The sequence below is a fragment of the Macrotis lagotis genome, chromosome 6 (assembly GCF_037893015.1).
Source record: "Macrotis lagotis isolate mMagLag1 chromosome 6, bilby.v1.9.chrom.fasta, whole genome shotgun sequence".
Lineage (NCBI taxonomy): Eukaryota > Metazoa > Chordata > Mammalia > Peramelemorphia > Peramelidae > Macrotis > Macrotis lagotis.
Window position 1 is genome coordinate 24,541,179 of NC_133663.1, and position 19,677 is coordinate 24,560,855.

At 33.5% G+C, this 19,677-nt stretch overlaps 1 protein-coding gene across 1 annotated transcript in view; it reads right to left on the reverse strand.

The window, feature by feature from the left end:
* The window catches only part of SI (sucrase-isomaltase), a 91,923-nt gene that overhangs the window by 6,840 nt on the left and 65,406 nt on the right, over positions 1-19,677 (reverse strand). Inside the window, exons 33-40 of the mRNA XM_074192516.1 lie at positions 18,338-18,400; positions 15,451-15,567; positions 14,746-14,833; positions 13,049-13,187; positions 10,301-10,434; positions 6,951-6,985; positions 6,741-6,857; positions 3,014-3,162 (exon numbers count right to left, since the gene is read on the reverse strand). Coding sequence (XP_074048617.1) covers positions 3,014-3,162; positions 6,741-6,857; positions 6,951-6,985; positions 10,301-10,434; positions 13,049-13,187; positions 14,746-14,833; positions 15,451-15,567; positions 18,338-18,400 — 842 coding nt within the window. The remainder of the gene's footprint in view (positions 1-3,013; positions 3,163-6,740; positions 6,858-6,950; positions 6,986-10,300; positions 10,435-13,048; positions 13,188-14,745; positions 14,834-15,450; positions 15,568-18,337; positions 18,401-19,677) is intronic.

The following is a 19,677-nucleotide window of genomic DNA, read 5'->3' on the forward strand; positions in this document are numbered from 1 at the left end:
TTTGACGGCTAAATGGTACAATAGCTAGGCTCTGGCCTTGGATTCAGGAGGATGAGAGTTCAAATCTGGTCTCAGACTCTTAACCCTTACTAGAGTATATGACCTGGGGCAAGCCACTTAGCCCTGGTTGCCTCACACCCTGGGCCGTCTCCAGTCATCCTGATTAATATCTGGTCACTGGACCTCGATGGCTCCAGAGGAGAAAGTGAAGCTGGTGACTTCGCACAGCACCCCCCCACTCATGGGTTTGTCATGGTATCACCCCCTGATGGCATGGTCTTCTTCAAAAATGAAGGACAAATGTTGTTCTCATGGTCCCGTGGAGATGGTTCATAGACCTTTGTCTTCAGCCTCAACTTGTTTTCCTGTTTTACAACATTATATCTCCAACTGCCTAGTAGGTAGATCAGATTGGATGAGATATTGAAATCTTAATGCATGAAGTCTAACGCTAACTTCACTAACTTGCTATGAAACTCCATCTCCCTTTTCCTAGTTTTACTCTTATTGTTGAGGGAGGAAACACTATTTTTTCAGTTGCCCCAGCTTGTATCTTTAACATCATCCTTTTTATATCCCTCATATCCAATTATTTGAAAACTCTCATTTATAGCTTTATGACATATTTTGAATATATACCCCTTCTCTCTCTCTCTTTGTCTCTCTGTCTCTCTATCTCTCTGTCTCTGTCTCTCTCTCTCTCTCAGGTTTTTTTGGGGCATGGCAATGGAGTTAAGTGACTTGCCCAAGGTCACACAGCTAGGTAATGATTAAGTGTTTGAGGTCAGATTTGAACTCAGGTCTGCTTGACTCCAGGGCTGGTACTCTATCCACTAAATCACCCAGCTGCCACCCTTCTCTCTTATGAGACTGCCACCCTCAGATGGACCCTTATCATTTCACATCTGGATTACTAGAATAGACTTCTGATTATTATCCATAGAATCTTTCCTGATCCCAGTGCTTCTGCTATTCAGATGCCAAAGATGATTCTAAAGTACATGTATGACCACATCACTCTCCCTGCCTTCCGATCACTCCAGTGGTACCCTTTTATCTCCAGGATTAAATATAAAATCATTTATGTGTATCTTAAAGGTCTGCATAAGCTAACTCCTTTCTATTCTTCAGTTTTCTTATATCTTATCCTCCTCCTCAGAATCTATAATATGATATAATGTTATCATACTATTCTTTGCTTAAGACCCTTCATTTTATGATGCTATTTTATGATTATCCTTCCTCTATGCCTAAAATAATCTAGAACCTGGCCACTAACTCACTGTTTTTTTAGGTTCCTTCATCAGCTTCCATAAGCAGCTTTTCTTGGTCCTTTTTTAATGTTAGTGTCTTGGCTCTGAAATTGCCTCTATTTAATCTTTGCATTATGTCCTCTTTGTATATAGCTGTTTGCATGTTCTCCAATAACCTATGGCTTCCTTGAGATCATGTCCTGTGTTAATCTTTCTATCCCTAGATATTAGCACAGTACCAACATACTTTTCAACTACCTACTTTCCCAAATGCAGAAAATTCTGTTTTTCATTCAAAATCAACTGAAGTATCAGCACAGTGTATCAGAGTGAATAAGGTAGATTATTTCTGTAACTCCAAATAAGATAATGTATTTGAGAAGTTTTTCCCTCTCTTTAAAATGCTATATGACTTTAGTTAACATTAGTATCATGGTATTATGTCTACAAAAATAATGAAAATGATGAGGAGAAGGAAGAGTGTCATAATGGAAGTTAATAAACAAAGAATGTTTTAATTTGTGGAAAATATTTTACTTATCCACTTTAATCCTTACAGAGCTTGGTAAATAAGGTACTCCAGAAAGCATTATACCCATTTTTATAGATGAAGAAACTGAAGCTACAAGATCTGAATTCCAATTTTCTTTATTCCATCCAGTGCTCTTTGAAATCCATTGACACATTATTCCATCAAAAACAGTTTATAAGAATGTGAGTCAATTTCTAATTGAAAAAATGGTTAAAGGATACCAATAGGAAGTTTCAAAAGAAGAAAAGAATCAAACTTATGTAGTCATATGAAAAATGGTTTATCATTATTGATTATTGTTATTGATGTTCAGAGATTTCAGCTGTATCTGATACTCTGTGACCCTATTAGGGTTTTCTTGGCAAAAGTAATGGAATGGTTTTCAGTTTCCCTCTTCAGCTCATTTTACATATGAAGAAAATAAGACAAAGAGGCTTAAATGACTTTCACAGAGTCAAACAGCCAGTAAGAGTCTAAGGAAAAAGCTGAACACAGGTCTTCCTGAGTCTGGGGCCAGTACAATAATTAATCAGTGCACCATTTAGCTGGCCTGATTGTTGATTAGATAAATGGAAATTAAGTCATCACCTAACACCTCTCAGATTTTTCAAATTTTCAAAAGGAAAATGCAAAATGTTTGAGGAGATGTGGAAAAATAAAGATGTATTATTGGTGGAATTGTGAACTGAGCCAATGATTTTGGAGAGCAATTTGGAACTTTGTCCACAGGGCTCTGAAACTTTGCAAACCCTTTGAGCCAGTAACATCACTACTCTTGGGAGATTTGGAGGGGGGGGTCTATTTTGTGTGCTTTTTAAAGAAAATTATATATATATATATATACACATAAAATAATTATAGAAACTCTTTTCTGGTGGCAAAAATGTGGAAGTTGAAGGGATGCCCATCAATTGGGGAGTATCTAAACAAGCTGTGGTATATAAATAAGATTGAATATTATTGTGCAATATAAAAAGATGAGCCAGATGCTCTCAGAAAAATCTAGAAAGACTTATAGTAACTAATGCAAAATGAAATGAACAGAACCTAAAGAGCAATGTACACAGTAACAATACTCTAAGATGATTAACTGTGACTATTTTATTTACTATTAAATATTTTAAAGAAAATTTTAAAAAATCATAATGAAGATCATGAAAGCTTTAAAGGAAATAAAAAATATAATTAAATCTTCATAGCAGTATATTCATGCTTTATTTATACTTACTCATGTAAGAGAGGACGGATGACTGTACCACCATAAGCATGAATTTCATGCAATAGCGTATAGAAATGGGGCAGTAGAGTGTATCTGATACTCAGAACATCCCTGGACATGTTTGCGAAAGTTTCATCCCAAGAAACGGGATCTTGTCTCTGAAAAAGTTGAAATGTAATAATTATATTCACATTATATTGCTCTCCTCTCACCACAGAAATGTGCAGCAATAGTGACATAAAATATATATCATGTCTTTTTTGTTGTTTTTTTTTTTATTTTTCATTTTTGCTTTTATGAGGCAATGGAGTTATGTGACTTGCCTAAGGTCACAGAGATATCAAGTGTCTGAGATTGATTTCAACTCAGGTTTCCTGACTCTAGGGCTGGCATTCTATCCACTGTACCACCTAGCTGCCCCCTTGCTTTTTCTTTAGCTTCCCAATACCTTTCACCAAACCATGTATATAGAAGGAACTTTTTCCTGTTTGTTACGCTTATACAAACAAAAAATAAATGAATAAATGAATAGATAGACAAATTCAGTGGCAATGTTATCAAGTACAGATGCAAAAATGAATTCTGTCCTCTTCCAATTCCATCTACATTGATAGATTCAGTGTCATTGAGATATTAGGCATAAAGTTCAGCTTGTATTTTCATAATTTTTATGCTATCTTAAATAGTGGGGATTTATATCTAAAGTTCAGGTAAGGGGAGGGGGATACCTACACAAGCAAAAAGTTCCTTTGGTTCCTTATTATATGGGATCATAAAGAGCATCTGATTCAATGTCTTCATTTTGCACATGAGGAAACTGAGGCCCCTGATATGTTCATTCATGTCCAAGGGGAAGAGGCAGTATCAGAGCAGAGATTTAAACCTAGGTCTTCTTAGTAAATCCAACACACTTTCTCCTGCCCACATTTCTTTATCATGGACATCTTTGAAGTCTTCCAGAGTGATATTTTAGTGTCATCACAACCCTCAGTGGTATATGCTAGTATTACTGCAGCAGTTTCAGCCCACTATTCCCTATGCAATTTTTAGCCTCTCAGAACATTTTCCTTTTATAGAGAAAAGCATCAAGATCATAGAATTAAGGGTAGAACTATGGAAATAATCTCATCAACACTTCTTAGTGGATGTAGGTCAAGGAAATCTCAGTTCAAGTCTAGTAAGAGATACTTACTAGCTGTCTGACTATAAGTATGTCATTTAATCTCTGTTTGCCTCATTTTCCTTAACTGTAAATCAATAAATAATGACATCTGGCAGGATGATAAGGATCAAATGAGATAATGTTTGTAATGCACTTTTCATGGGGTTTGGCATAATATTTTATTAACTGTTATTGTCATTGTTGATAGGAGGAAGAGGAAGAGAAAGAATTCAATGTAGAGGAGGAGAGGAAGAGAAGAATGAGTCTGAGAAGAAAGAAAAGAAGGAACAAAGAGGAATGAGGGGAGTTGAGATGGAGGAGGACAAAGGGAGGAAGTGAACCAGCTGACCCTTATTCAGCAGGTGGTGGAGGTGGGCTTCAAACTCAGATCATGTGATTCTAAATTCTTATTATTTCTTCAACACTAGCAGAATCTTTCTAACCTGAGAGCAATTAAGAAGGATTAACAGGAAAGCAAAGAATGAAAGAATTGCTAGACTTGCTATAGACCCCCAGAAAGCCTTTCAGATCATCACAAGTAATATCTTGCATTCATTCATTATCTCATTAGAGACACAAGTCCATGATGAGGATACAATGAGTATTTTTGTTTTCATTTTATAGATGAGGAAACAGAGACCCAGAGAAGTCAAGTGACTTTCATATGTTCAGATGATTACCAAGTATCAGAGGTGACTTTTGAATCCAAAACTCAAGAACCAATATCTTATTCCCAATTGCACATTGTATCCCTAAGGATAACCAATCCTTTATGATGACATCAAACAAAAGGGAGGAGTAAGGCATTCAAAATTATTAAAGGATGCTCAATTATGCTTTGTTTCACAAAGTCTAGCTAAATCTCTCTAATTCAAAAAGCATTAGGATTTTTCAAATATTCTTTTCTTCATTATTATTTTTTAGACTTTGACTTTATATCCTGGATTCAAATGATAGTTCTGTATCTGTTAAAAAGGAAGTTTGGTTTGGACTGATGATGGATTTTCCTATATTGTCCTATATGTACTAAACATTTTCTCCAGGGTTTTTTTTTGGGGGGGGGGGTTAATCTACATACATTACCAAAATATTAGCACTAGAACCAAGAACCTGCCTTTTCTTACAGAGAGAAGAAAATGATACAGGGGAGAAAAGCATAACAATTGTGATAGGGACATCTTTTCTTTCCCATTTCATAAACAAGAGGTTTTAACCTTTCATGGTGGATTTCTAATGGTACTGAAAACAAGGACTTAAATGAGAAGACATGGCTGGAATCTAAATATCTATAATGCTTAATAACTATAGGCCTCCAAAAAAAAATCAGGGCACTGCTCTTAGTCTCTGGATCCTTATCTGAGAAATGGGGATAAAACTATTCACATAATGTGCCTCAATCACATGCTTCATCAATTTAGAACTGGGAAGGACATTAGTATCCATCTCATCCAACCCCTTCATTTTTCAGTAGGAAAAATAAAGGTTAGAAAGGTTTAAGAGTCAACTCTTCATTTGCTCCCTCACCTTCTTATGTTGCCTTTTTTTTTCTTTTTCAACTCCATAGAACAAGATGTCCTTCCCAGGTGAAGGTCATCACCTTTAATCTTTTCACCTTGACACCAACTCCCTCAACCTTCTCTCCCTCTGACTGGAGGGATGAAGGTTGGACTACCAAACTCCTTCCAATGTCTCCTTTGTGGAAGGCAGAAACTGGACTTTTGGATTCACTCTACTCTGCATCAGCCTCATGAACAAATTGCCAGGTAACCCCAGTGGTCCCTCATTTTCCTGCTTCCTTTTTTGAGCTATCTCCTCAATTGGATTGTTAACTCCCTGAGGGAAGGGATTAGTTTTTTTACTACTTGTATCTCCCATGCTTATAGGCAGTGTCTGTCACAAAGTAAGGATTTAGGAAATGTTTATTGGATTTATTGGTTTGAAAAGGGACCTGCTAAGGGTCAGAATCAATGCTAGGTATGGGATTTGAACCAATTGTTGCTGAATGTGGGTCTATTAGCTATACCAAGACTAAACAGAAGCAGGGGAGCAGGGGACCTTGAGTGCTAGCCCTGGTGTCAGAACACACTAGATGAAAATTCCATCTCTGCATCTCAGAAGCTATGTGACCTTGGAAACATGATGATTTCTGAACAGTTTCTTCATTTGTAAAAGGGGAATTAAAATGCCTAGAGTATAAAGAGTTTTTGTAACAATAAAACAAGAAGGATCAGCTTAGGGATGAAAACTGGTCCTGTCAGTTCAAAGATTAAATGACTCAAGATTTTCACTTTTATGGGAATATATAGTTGTGGAGGACTGAATAATTTAATGACTTGGCCAGGGTCACTTTGAAATTATATCATGTATGAACTATCATCATATCTTTTTTTTTACTAAAATCACAAAGGTTTTCTCTACTGCCATTCATTCAATGAACCATTTATGAGAATAACTCTGCTATTCATTTGGCATTAAGAGCTCTAGGTTAAGAACAGTTTCCCTAAAGAGAGATATTTACAGACCCAACTAAAGAAGCTGGATGGAATTAAGTATTGAGAATATCTGACTACATACCCTAGTTTTTGCAATGTTATGATTTCTAGAAAATGGATAGAATGATCCAAGTTGCATCCACCGGAGACATAGCTCATATTCTGAATTGTTGAAGAAGCCACAGATGTCAGCGCCAGTCTGTAACACATTGTCATTTTAAATTCAATGTCAATTCAGTTTATTTTACAAACTGTGCTAAAGCAGGAACGTGAGTAAAATAATGATACTTACATATGAAATCCCAAAGAGGCTAAACTCCATCATACCTAAAACAGAAATTCATTTTAATAAGCTATAAATCCTTTAGGCATTTTATCATTGCTTTTCTTTTCATGCTATTACAACAACAACACTTGTTTTATATCAATAGCAGTAGTTTTAGTAGCAGCAGCAGTGATGTGGTGATGTTGGTGGTAGCGGTGCTAGTGGTGATAATAGCAGCAGCAGCAGTAGTAGAAGTAGCTTGGATATACTCTATATTGTTCCATTTTCATCCCACCAAATCCCTATGAGGTAGGTACCTAAAGCATATTTGTGCATAGTCACTAAGCAAATGCTTGATGATTCATTACTATTTCTACTTTATAAGTAAATAATTGATTAGGCAGGATTCCACAGTTAGTGTTAAAAGTGAAATCCAACCTTTTGTTTTTCTGTCTATAAATCCAACCTTCCATATTAATATGCTGACTTATATTATTTAACTTCTATTAAATATATTTCTCAATCAACAATAATATTGACTCTACAAAATTGTGTTATATTTTGCCTATAGCATTTAAATGTCCAGGACAGCAGTATCTAAGAATGAGAAACATAAATTAATTGGTTTCTGTGTCATATAATAAGATATTTTGGAATATATTTTAGCATTATACACATCGCTGCTAGATTTAAAAAAGAAGGTATTTATTAAAAGCTGTACTCTGAAAATGAAGCATATTCTCTACATTTCTTTAAAGATGAAACATATTTGTGGAAACAGCTCTTGAAACTTTTTGATGACATTAGGAGCAATTATCATTTCAATAAAATTGAATCAATCTAATTTTGCAGATCTCTTGTTCAAGAGTTCTTAAAGCACTGCCTCCATCCTTCTGTCCATCAACAGGAAAATGTCAAGAAATTCTCTTGAAAATAATAAGAACTGATTTCCAACATGATTCCTTCTGAACGTAGCTACTTCTAAGAAGTACAACTGAACCATTTTTAATGTTATATAAAGAAGAAAAGTTGGCAAGCTAACCAAATATGTCAGAATTCCAATATGCATGATTGTAAAACTTTCTTAATTTGGATCAATTTCTTTGAAAATTTTTGAAAAATTGAGGAGGTGGCTGCAAAAGTTTAACAACATATTCTGACAAAATAGAATAAGTGAATTAGAGGGAGGGCATGGGGTGGGGAAGAAAGATAAACAGAGTAAGAGATAGAGGTAGAAATATGAGAGAAAAACCATCAGAGACACAGAATTGCTGTGAAGACAAGAACAGGAATTGCAGAAAAGTTTTTATAAGACAAATAAGAAAAACAAGTATATTTCAAAGAATCTAAATTACCTCATTTACGTATTTTGATTTGAACAATTCTGCAAATTAAAAATAATGCATATCTATGATGACATAAAGATGATTGTCATTTCTATCCCTGGTTCCTGGCCCATAGTTTATGTTTAATATTTAACCAACATACAGCAAAGAGCTGAGCTTGAATCCCACTTTTTTTTGCTTACTTTCAATAGGACCTTAGGTAAATGATCTCACTTTTATAGATCTCAGTTTCCTCATACTAAATTCAATGGTAAGGGAAGCATTATCTTCATGCTTATAATTCTATGAGTCCAAACAATGATTGACAATTTATTATTTGCTATTAATTTAGTTACTCAACATATCGAAACAAAATGATCACTTCCCCTTAAATATGATTAAGCTTGTCCTTATATAGTTAGTCCTTAATAATATTTCTCATGTAGCCCACTAATTCAAAAGTATTTTTTGATAATTTCTTATATTTCATTGTGAATAATGATTTATTGGAAGAAAATTCAAGCTATGTATTCCATTATCTAAGGACTGACAGGAATTCTAATACCAGAGGCCAGAATAACTCTAGTTTTGATTACTTGTTTGACTAATAAATGCAATGCTATTATTAATCCAAAATCTTATAGATGGCCAATACAAGTAATCTTAAAATGCAATTTGAAAAAGCCTGCCTGACAGATCTGAAAAGACTGTTGGTCATGGGAGATGGTTCCTAAGTTCTTTCAAGGAAGGAAACTTTCCAGCATATTCTTTTTGAGGATGAAGTAATGGACAGAATGGAGTGCTGTTCTAATTTCCAATCACATTTCTATTTTTTTCCTCTAATCCTCTAATCTATGGAGTCCTGTTGTAAGATTTTAAAATAAGTATTTCTGGGTCTAATTTACCAAACAAAGAATCTGAAAACAATCTATACCTGACTGGATCACAATTATGAGCAAATTTGATATGTGCATATAGAAACTGGATACATTGAAACTTCCACTAAAAAGACTTTTTTAATAGAGAATCCTACAAAGAACTCCATATCATTATGAATATCCTAACCTATAGTAAGTAAACTTTTTTATTACTTTTATCCTTCCTTCCCCTTTCTTCTTCCTTCCTTCCTTCTTTCTCTCTTTTCTTCCTTTCCAGTTTTTATTTTCCTTCCTGCATATCTTCCTATCTTTCTTCCTTCCCTTCCTTTTCTCCTTCCTTCCCTCCCTCCTTCATTCCCTCCTTCCAACTTTCTTCATTTCTTTCATAATCAGATTAATTTTTGCAAACACTATTATGGGATAGAGATGACCCTGGCTCCTACAATGCACAACTTATAGATGGGTTCTTTGAAATTAGAATCCTTTAAGGGCAGATTCTGCAAAGAAATAAAGAACTATTTTTCAAACAACCAAGATAAATCCAGAAATGACCATAACCTGCCAAGTATATTTTTTGCCTATAATCTCTCCTGAGGAGACTAATGCTAGCAGGTCACTTGAGTTCAGAAGTTCAAAGCTCCAGGAGATCTAAAACCATCAAGAGTCTGCATTTAAATTATCAGGAATACAGTGAGCATTGAGGAGTGAGGTTGGGGGCTGGAGGGGACCAGACTACTTAAGGAAGAGGATCCAGAAGAGGCCAAAGCTTTTCTACAGATCCACAATCAGATTATGCATGCCATTGACCCTTGCAATTCTAGTCAGCTGAGTTACCCATTCTCAAAAGAAAAAGAACAAAAGAGGATAGAATTGTTCATCACCTTATTTGCTATAAATTAATGAATTTTTCAACCACACCTCTCAAACAACATACCAAATCATATCAAATTTGGACAAGTCAGCAAGAGAGGTATGCCCAAATGAAATTACGGATCTTTGAAACACTGAAATTTGTACTAGACAATTTGATAGGGGAATGCTCCAATTATTTCAACTTGATTTCAGCAAAATCTTTTTAAAAGTCTCTAATATTATCTTGAAAAAGAAAAATCAGATGAAAAACTAAGATGATCTAAGTTTAAAAGATTTATGAAAGGTAATAATTGCTTCATACCAATGATGGATTTTTCCATATTTTCCCAGTTTGCATAATTGTCACCAAGCCAGTGTCCACCCCATCGGCCAGCAGTGGGATATGTGGAACGAGAGATAATAATTCCTCGTTTGCCTGTTGTTCTTTGCAAAGCACTAATGCAATAAAAAGAATGAAAAAGATAAAGAAATAATGTATAGATTTCAAACATTAAAGATATTTAATCTGTCAATCAAAATACAAAGTAGATTTGCATAAAATATGTTCTTTAAATTAATTATAAATATACTATTTCATTGTGAGAAATTCAACAAGTTTAATGTTATGCTGTCAGTTCCTTCACATTTTAGTCACCAGAACTAAATGATTGTCAATATTCATTTTACTTACTCATAGATGTTATCATTAGCAATCTGTTTAATTAGCATGTGGGGAAATGATTTATTCATCCCTTGCTCAGAAGATATGATGTGGCATGATTGTATATGTAAAACCTGTATCAGATTACTTACCGTCTTGGGGAAATAGGAATAAGGCGAAAGAGGAAAAAAATTGGACTCAAAATGTTATAAAAATGAATGCTGAAAATTATCTTTATATATAATGGGAAAATATTATTAAAATTTTTTAAATATTTAAAACTATTTAACTATCATTTATATTCATAAAATTATGTGAATATTATTTAAATTTATAAAAGTATTTATATATTATTTATATTTATAAAATTAATTGAGTATTATTTATATTTATAAAATTAGTTGAATAATATTTATAAGATTATTTAAATATCATTTACATTTATAAATTATTTGAATATTAATTGAAAATTTTAAAATATTTTAAAATTTAAGTTATTTTTAAATAATTAAAATTATTTACAATTATTTTTAAATATTTTAAAAATATTTTGTGGAATTAAGAAATTATAAAATCAAAAAAATTACAGAGTATTCAAGTTGAAAAGCCACAGCATTAAAAAAGATTTTGATTGTATTTTATTAGATTGAAAACTTGATTACTAATGTAGGAGTCATTTTAGATTATCATGGTGGAAAAATTGCTAAGTATTTTGTTATCTATATTAAAATAAAACATCATTAGATTAAGGGTAAAAATCAATACTAAATTAAAATAAGTTTAAAAAAAGAAAAAAACAGCTTCAAATCATACTTTTAAAGCCTCTAGAAAAATAAAAAATATATAAAAGAAGATGACGAGTTTGATTGTCCTAATGACACTGAAAGATAAAATGAAAACAAATCGCATTCAATGAAGAAGTATAAAGAGTGCAGGAAAAAAGGATATAGCGTGTTGCCAGAGGAAAGAGGGAGTCAGAAAGAGGAGAGAGGGATAGAGAGAATAAACATGTAGTAATTGTGAGAGAGAATTAATCTGTAATCCATATACTCCAGTCTAATATATATGCAATATCAAGAAATTTCAAGGGAAGACTTCAGTAATTTCAGTATTTCTGCTGTGGAAAACGAAAGGAAACAGTCAAGAATCATACAAGATGGACAATCATGATTGAATTCCAATGTGCATCATTGGAGGAAGTAAACACACCGCTATGATTACCAAAAACATATATGAACATGGATATGTGGATGAATGAATGAAGCGATAGATAAACTGATGGACTGTGAGAGATATGTATCATCATGTCTATGTCTAATACAAACTTTGTGTGAATTTTAAGTAATGCAACTAGGTCCTGATTAGTGTAAATAAGAAACCTTGCAAAATGGTCACACCTATTCAAATTTACACAAATAATGTGAGCACACACTATTTGTGTGAATTTGAATGCATAAAAACATTTGATTATAGATATATTTAAACTAATTATATAAAATGTGATACTGATTTAACTCATAGTAAACATGCCGTTCAATTTAAAGTGACGTTATCACTCATGGGAATCACTACTTGCAAAAATCAGGAACCAATCATATATGTATATGTGTGTGACAAATATAGTATATATATTATAGTATATATTATATAGTATATATAATATATAACAATATAATATAATTATTATATAGTAGTATTATTAAGTGCTATGCAGGAAAACTCTTATAAATTAGACTTTGTTTTGTCTCAGTATTTCAAAAATACCTCTAGGTAGAAAAACATGGCAATTTTTCTTTATGTAACTACCCTAACATAGAGTTAAACACCAAATATTGCTAGCAACCTTTAGATGTCAATTATCTACTTGAATTCTACAGTGCAATGATAATATTAATGGGACCAAAGCTAATAATAATTATCATCATCATTATTGCTATTATTTACTGTTTTAAAGCTCACAAAGCATTTTACAATTATTGTAGCATCTTCTCCTCACAATAACCCTAGTTATTCCTATCCCATTTTATAGACAGGGTAACTGAAGAAAGCAGAAGTTAGGTCACTGGCCAAAGGTCAAAAGCGAGAAAATGTCTGAGGTTAGATTTGAACTCAGATCTTCCTGAAATATTTTTGGTCCTCTATCTACCATGTGTCCTAGCTGCCATATATGAGCTAGTGGCAGAAAAATGGTCAATACGTATCAGATTACCTAGGTTCAAATTAGACCTCTACAAACTTGCAACACGTATGACATTAAAGAAATATTAAGCCACCAATATTCAGTTTCTTCATCTATACAAAGTGTCAGATTCAGGAAGTGTTTCAAATATTTGTGAACAATAAATATATTTGATGAGAATTAAGTATCAAATAGTTTTACAGGAAGATCAATACTGAAAAATGACTTACTCATAAGTTGGTTTCAACTGGGACCATCCATATAAGTTGTGGACATCATAATGCAGTACTGACGTTCCATCACTCAAGATCTGCTCAGTTTCCATGCACATGGTTCTGAAGTGCAATCCTTCTCCTCTTTTTGTTAGGTCTAAGGATGAGCAATTAAAAAACAACACCATTAACTTACTTGAAAAAGATAATTGCTTTCAAACCTTAGAATTATTTTGTTTTATCTACGATAGTTTGTTAGAATACTGTTGGCCAAAATTCCAGGTCACTCTTTTAAATAATTAAATGAATTCCAAGTTTTTAACTATGAATGATAGTTGATCCTATGATACCAGGATCAACAGCAAGTTTAATGTGCTTTATTATCATTATTCCAAAATAGCTTAAAATATTGCTTCCATAAAAAGCAGTAAAAAAAGAAAAAATGAATTGGTTTGCAAATTAATTACACTAGTATAAATCCATTCTTGTGATAAAATTATTCAATACACATATTTAAATAGAAACTGTTTGTTAAAGAGACTCCCAATAGTCAAGTTTTTAACTTAAAGGTAGAAAGAAAAGGGGCAAATAGATATTACAACCTAGATTATCGCTCTTTGGCCCAAAATTTCTTAACAGGCTTGAGAATGTCTTGAAATTTAGCTAACCCATCTTAATCTAAAGGGACTAAAGGGATGGGGAAAAAATATAGAAAGGGAGTATGAAGAAATTGCTGCCAAATAGAGAAAACTTGAGTGCTATTTTCTACTTGCAAACATCAGACAATTTTTTTGCATTGATCCTTGGTTTTAAATTTGATCCAGGTGAAAACAAAAGAACATTGTTTTGTCAAAAAATGGCTAACCTTAGCTTTGAAATATCTACAGATAAACAAGACTTTCTTAAAAAGTATTTCCTGCTATGAAATTATTTATGATAAAGAAAAAATGCATGTATTTATGTGTATATATGTGTGTGCATATATATATATATATATACATATATATATATATATATATATATATATATAGAGAGAGAGAGAGAGAGAGAGAGAGAGAGAGAGAGAGAGAGAGAAGAGAGAGAGAAGAGAGGAGGGGAGGGGGTGGCAGTGAGGGAATGTTCCCCAAAAAAATGGAAGAAGGAAGTTCAGAGAAAAGAGGAAAAGGAAAGAAAAAGGGAAGGAAGGAAAAGAGAGGGAGGGAAGGAAAGAATGAAGGGACAGAAAGAAAGAAGCAAAGAAAGATACAAAGTTGAAAATGAAGGCAAGAGATAGGAAAAATGAAACCTTTCTTCCAATATTTGCATGATTGTCATGTGGAAGATTGACTTCTACATGAACTGCTTTATCCTACAAACAAAATTAATAATAGTTAGTAGAAGTTACCAAGAATCAAAGTTAACATAATGAAAAAATTTCCTAAATACAAAGGTTTTCTAAAAGTGAAAATAGATATTTTTTTCCACTTCTCTTGAGATTTTCAGGAAGCGGCTGGCTATTTATGAGGGATGTTCATCCAGACAAGGGTAGAAATCAATGACCTCTGTTGGCTTTCCCAATATGAGGTGATATGATCCAATAAAGTAAATGCTTTTGCAAAGGGAAATAGGTCATATGGCTTACCTACACTAGGGTTCCAAGCTCATAATACCATTGATATTTATGGATCATTTTATTTATTATCATCTTACAGTGATGATGTCAACAATATTCTTACCTGGAAAATAAGGTGGATAATTTAGTTTATCATTTCGGCATACGTTAGAAGTTGTCCCATTGACAAAGCTAGATGGTTCATTCATATCCTAAACAAATTATCAAAGAGGAAAAAAAACTTTCTTATTTTCTTAAACTATGTAATTTAGATAGTGAGTGATTAACTGTAACTTACTTGGGCTATTATATCCTTGTAAATAGGTTTTAAATAATCAAATGTTTAAAAAGCGATGTGTCTCTACAGGAAATTATAATTATGTACATATAAAATTTAGGACAATTACTTGGATTATTTAAACAGAACTTTAGAGACGTTTTAAAGTTAACTGCATGCACTAATTCACCTAAGAGTCAAAACTTCTAGATTCAGTGAAATTTTGATATTATTACTCTCATTTGACAAATGAGGACATCGACAGACAAGTGAGTTGATTTGCCTGTGACCCCTCACCTAGTAGGTGTTAGATGTAGGATTCAAAGATGCAGTATTCTACCCTTATCATGAGTGACTTGAGTTTTTCCCCCCTTCAGTTAGAGGAAATTTGAAAATTCATTCATGTTCAGAAAGAGAAACCAACAAATAGGACAATTTTGTTATTACCTTGGTAATTAAATAAAAACTTCCCCCAAACAAAGTAAATGGTAGGAGGTGAACATATCTTAACTAATCCTTTGGATAAATTTTCTAAAAATTTCATCTACTTACAATCCACAAACCATCAAATTTCATCACATCATTGTAGAAATCTGAAATTTCAGTTGCCCACCACTCAGATGTGTTCGGTCGGAAAAAATCTGGAAAGGCTACATGAGCTCTGGAAGCCTATAAAAGAATGATGTAAAATTCATTGTGAAAAAAAAAGTTGAGTTAATGTGGTTATTTTTGAAGAACTTAGGCTAATTAAGGAATTTCCCCCTAGTCTTTTTCTCAATTTAAAAATTATTTTGAAACAAGAATGAAAATGGTTATAATTATATTAAGGAACATGTTAAACCTGCCACCATGCCCATGACCTCAATTCAATTAAATGCACTTTATTTCAACAACTATATAGTAATAATAGAAATAGTAATGATATATCATATATGTATGTATATATATGTATGTATATATTTTGATGCAAACTATATTACATGTAACATTTCATTTTATCCTCACAACCCTAGAAGTTAGGTATTATTATCCCATTTACCAGTTGAGGAAACAGTGTCATAGAGATGTTAAAAGTCTTGCTCAGATTCACATACTTAAAAAGTGTTTTAGACTGAATTGAACTCAGGACTTGCTAACTTTAGATTCAATATTCTATCCACATTCTTCTACCTAGTTATTTTAAGGCACTTTAAATGCCTACTATGCACCAGAAAGTAGAGATAAAAGACAAAAACAGAATGGTTTTAAGAATTGAGCTAAAATAACAAAATTACTTTACATAGTCCTTAAGTTTTCCCTGAAATTCAATTCTATCATTTTCTCACCTCTAAAATGTGGGCTTAGACTAGTTTGACTTTTATTGTGCCATCAAGTTCTAGATGTGTTGCTCTAATGGTTGTAGATGACCCTAATCTGAACTAAATGATACTACTGAAATTCCTTCAGGTATCTGGGACATTGAAGGAACTGAGACTGTTCATTCTAGAGAAGAGAAGACTGGGGTAGGGGACGTGAAATAACTGTTCTCATGTATTTGTATGACTCTTTCATGGAAGAAGGATTAGACAAAAAAATCTACTGCACCCCAGTGAGCAGATCTATATAGCACAAGTACAAATTGAGGCAGGTAACAAGTATATTGTCCCTCAGTTGTTCTGATGGGAATGAGCAGTGTCACAAGATAGTGAACCTCACTGCTACAGGACTTCAATCAAAATTTGGATGACTGTAAAGAGTATTTTGTTCCAGAAAGATCGGGAATACTTGGTTGCTGGGGTATCTTCCAATTTTAAGTTTCTCAAAATTATGTACTTTTTTGGTTTCTGTGCAGGGTCATGATGTAGACTTCCTCACATCGGTCCTACCGACTGATTGATTCATCAAGACTAGAGTTTTAGCATTCTCAAGCTCTAAGATTCTCCATGTGGGAATAGTGATGAATGGAGGTGAAGATGTCTGGGACAAAATCATTTAATTCCCTGACCTTCAGCACTATGACATTCAATCCTGGCCATCTTCATGACTATCTTCATTCACCCTGTTGCTGAGCCCTTGAGGGCATCATACATAGAGAGACAATGGCTAAGGGATTTAACAACTATCTGACATGGACAAGGAGTAAGAAAGAGGCTGAATTCAAATCTAGACTCAGACATTGATTAGATGGGTGACCCTAATCAAGTTAAACTGTCTGCCTCAGTTTTCACATTTGTAAAATTGAAATATTAGCAGCACCTACCTCCCAAAGCTGTTGTGAAGAGAAAATGAGATATTTGCCCAAAATGAGAAATTTAAATTCTTTATAATCCTTAGTTCTTAATAATGAACATAATTCTCAACTCTTGAACTCTTGTGCTAAGCCCCGTCCTGTTACAGATTAGTTAATACATCAATTGGATAACAGTGTTTAGTTGACCCTATTCCATGAGCACTATTTTCTTGCCATCTTCCTTGCCTGTCATTGTAGCCTGAGTTCAGTGGCACCCACCAGATCCACTCATCTTCCTCATCCTGCTTTTCAATTTGGAACTGTAGTTAAACCATTGCTGTTATTGCTACTAGCAAAGGTGTGTAAAGGAACTAGCTTGATACCCAGTTTAACATAGGGGTTTGGTGAATGAGATCAGAAGGGGTATTATATCTAATTATATCTAATTCTAAACCTATAACTTTATTTTTTTTAGGTTTTTGCAAGGCAAACAGGGTTAAGTGACTTGCCCAAGGCCACACAGCTAGGTAATTATTAAGTGTCTGAGACCGGATTTGAACCCAGGTACTCCTGACTCCAGGGCCAGTGCTTTATCCACTTTGCCACCTAGCCACCCCTTAAACCTATAACTTTAAACCTAGATCTTTAAAACATAATGAGTTAGTGGACTATGTTGTCTAGAAGAACGCTGTCATTTGGAATCACTTATATTTTTTAATTTACTTGAGGCAGATCTGGGTTATTTAACAAAGGGATATTCCATTGAGGAAGCTCACTGATCCCCTATCAGTAGCTTCTCTCCTACTTAGAGTCTAGAGAAAGATCTGAAGTACTAAAGTTTATGAGTTGATAAGGTCCCATAGCCTCTAAGTATCAAGGTCAAGTCTTGACTTCTGCTCTGACTCTGAATGTGGTTGTCTATTCAGATTCCATGCTGTTAAAGTTCATGAAATACTTTATGGATCTTCTTTGAACCTCCTAATAAGCTTAGGATGTAGGTATAATAGGTATCCTCCTCCTCCTCCTCCTCATCATCATCATCATCCTCATTTTACAGATAAGTAAATTAAATCTTATAAAGTAATTGTGATTCCATGGTCACATAAAACTAGTAAATAAAAAAAATCTGTATTCAGATCTTTGCGTCTCCACACTAAACATCTCTATAATTGATCAAGGGATCCACCTGCTTCCACTGTTAGATTGAGGAACAACTCAAGGCAAACTTACATTCACAGCTTCATCTTCAGTCAAAGAATCATCTATTGTGACATTAGGCAGGTCTGGCCAAACCTATTGAAAGAAAAGAAATGATAAGCATTTAAGATGAATGATGTTCAATCCCACAACCAGAGAAGAAGGTCAACTTAGGAAAGTATTATATTGAAGACATGGTATATTTGCCTATTAGAGTGTTTTTAGGATACTTCATAATATGATCAGGATGGCTGGTGATCAGTGGGAGATTTTGAGCTTTTCCCTATCACCGAGACTCCTCAGGAGTATGGTATAATTGTGCTTAGGGTTTCTGACTTGGTGATATTCAGTCAGTGCTCCACGTGTGGTAGTTAGGTCTCCAGTAGTCAAGAAGCTACATCTACTGTACAGAATTATGGTTCTATTTTTATGGCAATAAACCTTTAACAGTAGTGTAAAGCTAATCTATCATTTGATATTCTATCCTATTCAGCTCTGTAACCATACTCCCCCGGAACCCAAATACTTTGATTTCCAGGAAGCTGCTTTCAAACTCTTAACTTTTCTTCTTGATTAGCAAATACTTTCTCTCTGGTTTGTCTCACAGAACTCAAGAATATGATATCATATATATATATATATATATATATATATATATATATATATATATCTTAGGGGTTTTTATTATTTAGTTAAAAATCGAGGCATGAGAAATCTTGTTCTCCAGGTAACACCTTGTCTAAATTAGACTCAAGAAATAAGATCAACAAAATAGTGTATGCTACATATTCTGACATGATAGCCATTAGGCAAATCATTTATTCTAATTGAGAATTAATTATCTTACTTTAAAATATATATATTTAAACAGTTAGGAAAATTATATTTTAAAAGCAAATAGGCACATAGTTTCTTAGTTTTAAAACTGAGGGGATCATTGGGATCATCTCTTCAACATCATTTGAAGTCTGAATGCCTTCTTTATCATCCCTGAAATCATTTCATCAGAAATCACTATAATTCTATACTAACAACCTCATCTGCAGTTGAATTTCGATAGGTATTTTTAAATTATATGAAAAATTTATTTATTATACCAAAAGGGTGAAAATGACCTTAATAAATGTATGTTCAATTCAACCCATTTGTAAACAAGTGGAATTTCTTTTATTTTTGTTTTTTTTTTTAATTTTATTTAAGTTAATGGGGTTAATTGATTTGCCCAAGGTCACAGAGCTAGGCAATTATTAAGTGTCTGAGACTGGATTTGAACCCAGGTCCTTCCTGACTCCAGGGCCAGTACTCTATCCACTGAGTCACCTAGTTGAATTTCTAAAGCATTTGTCACAGTGCCTGAAACATGGTAGGTAATA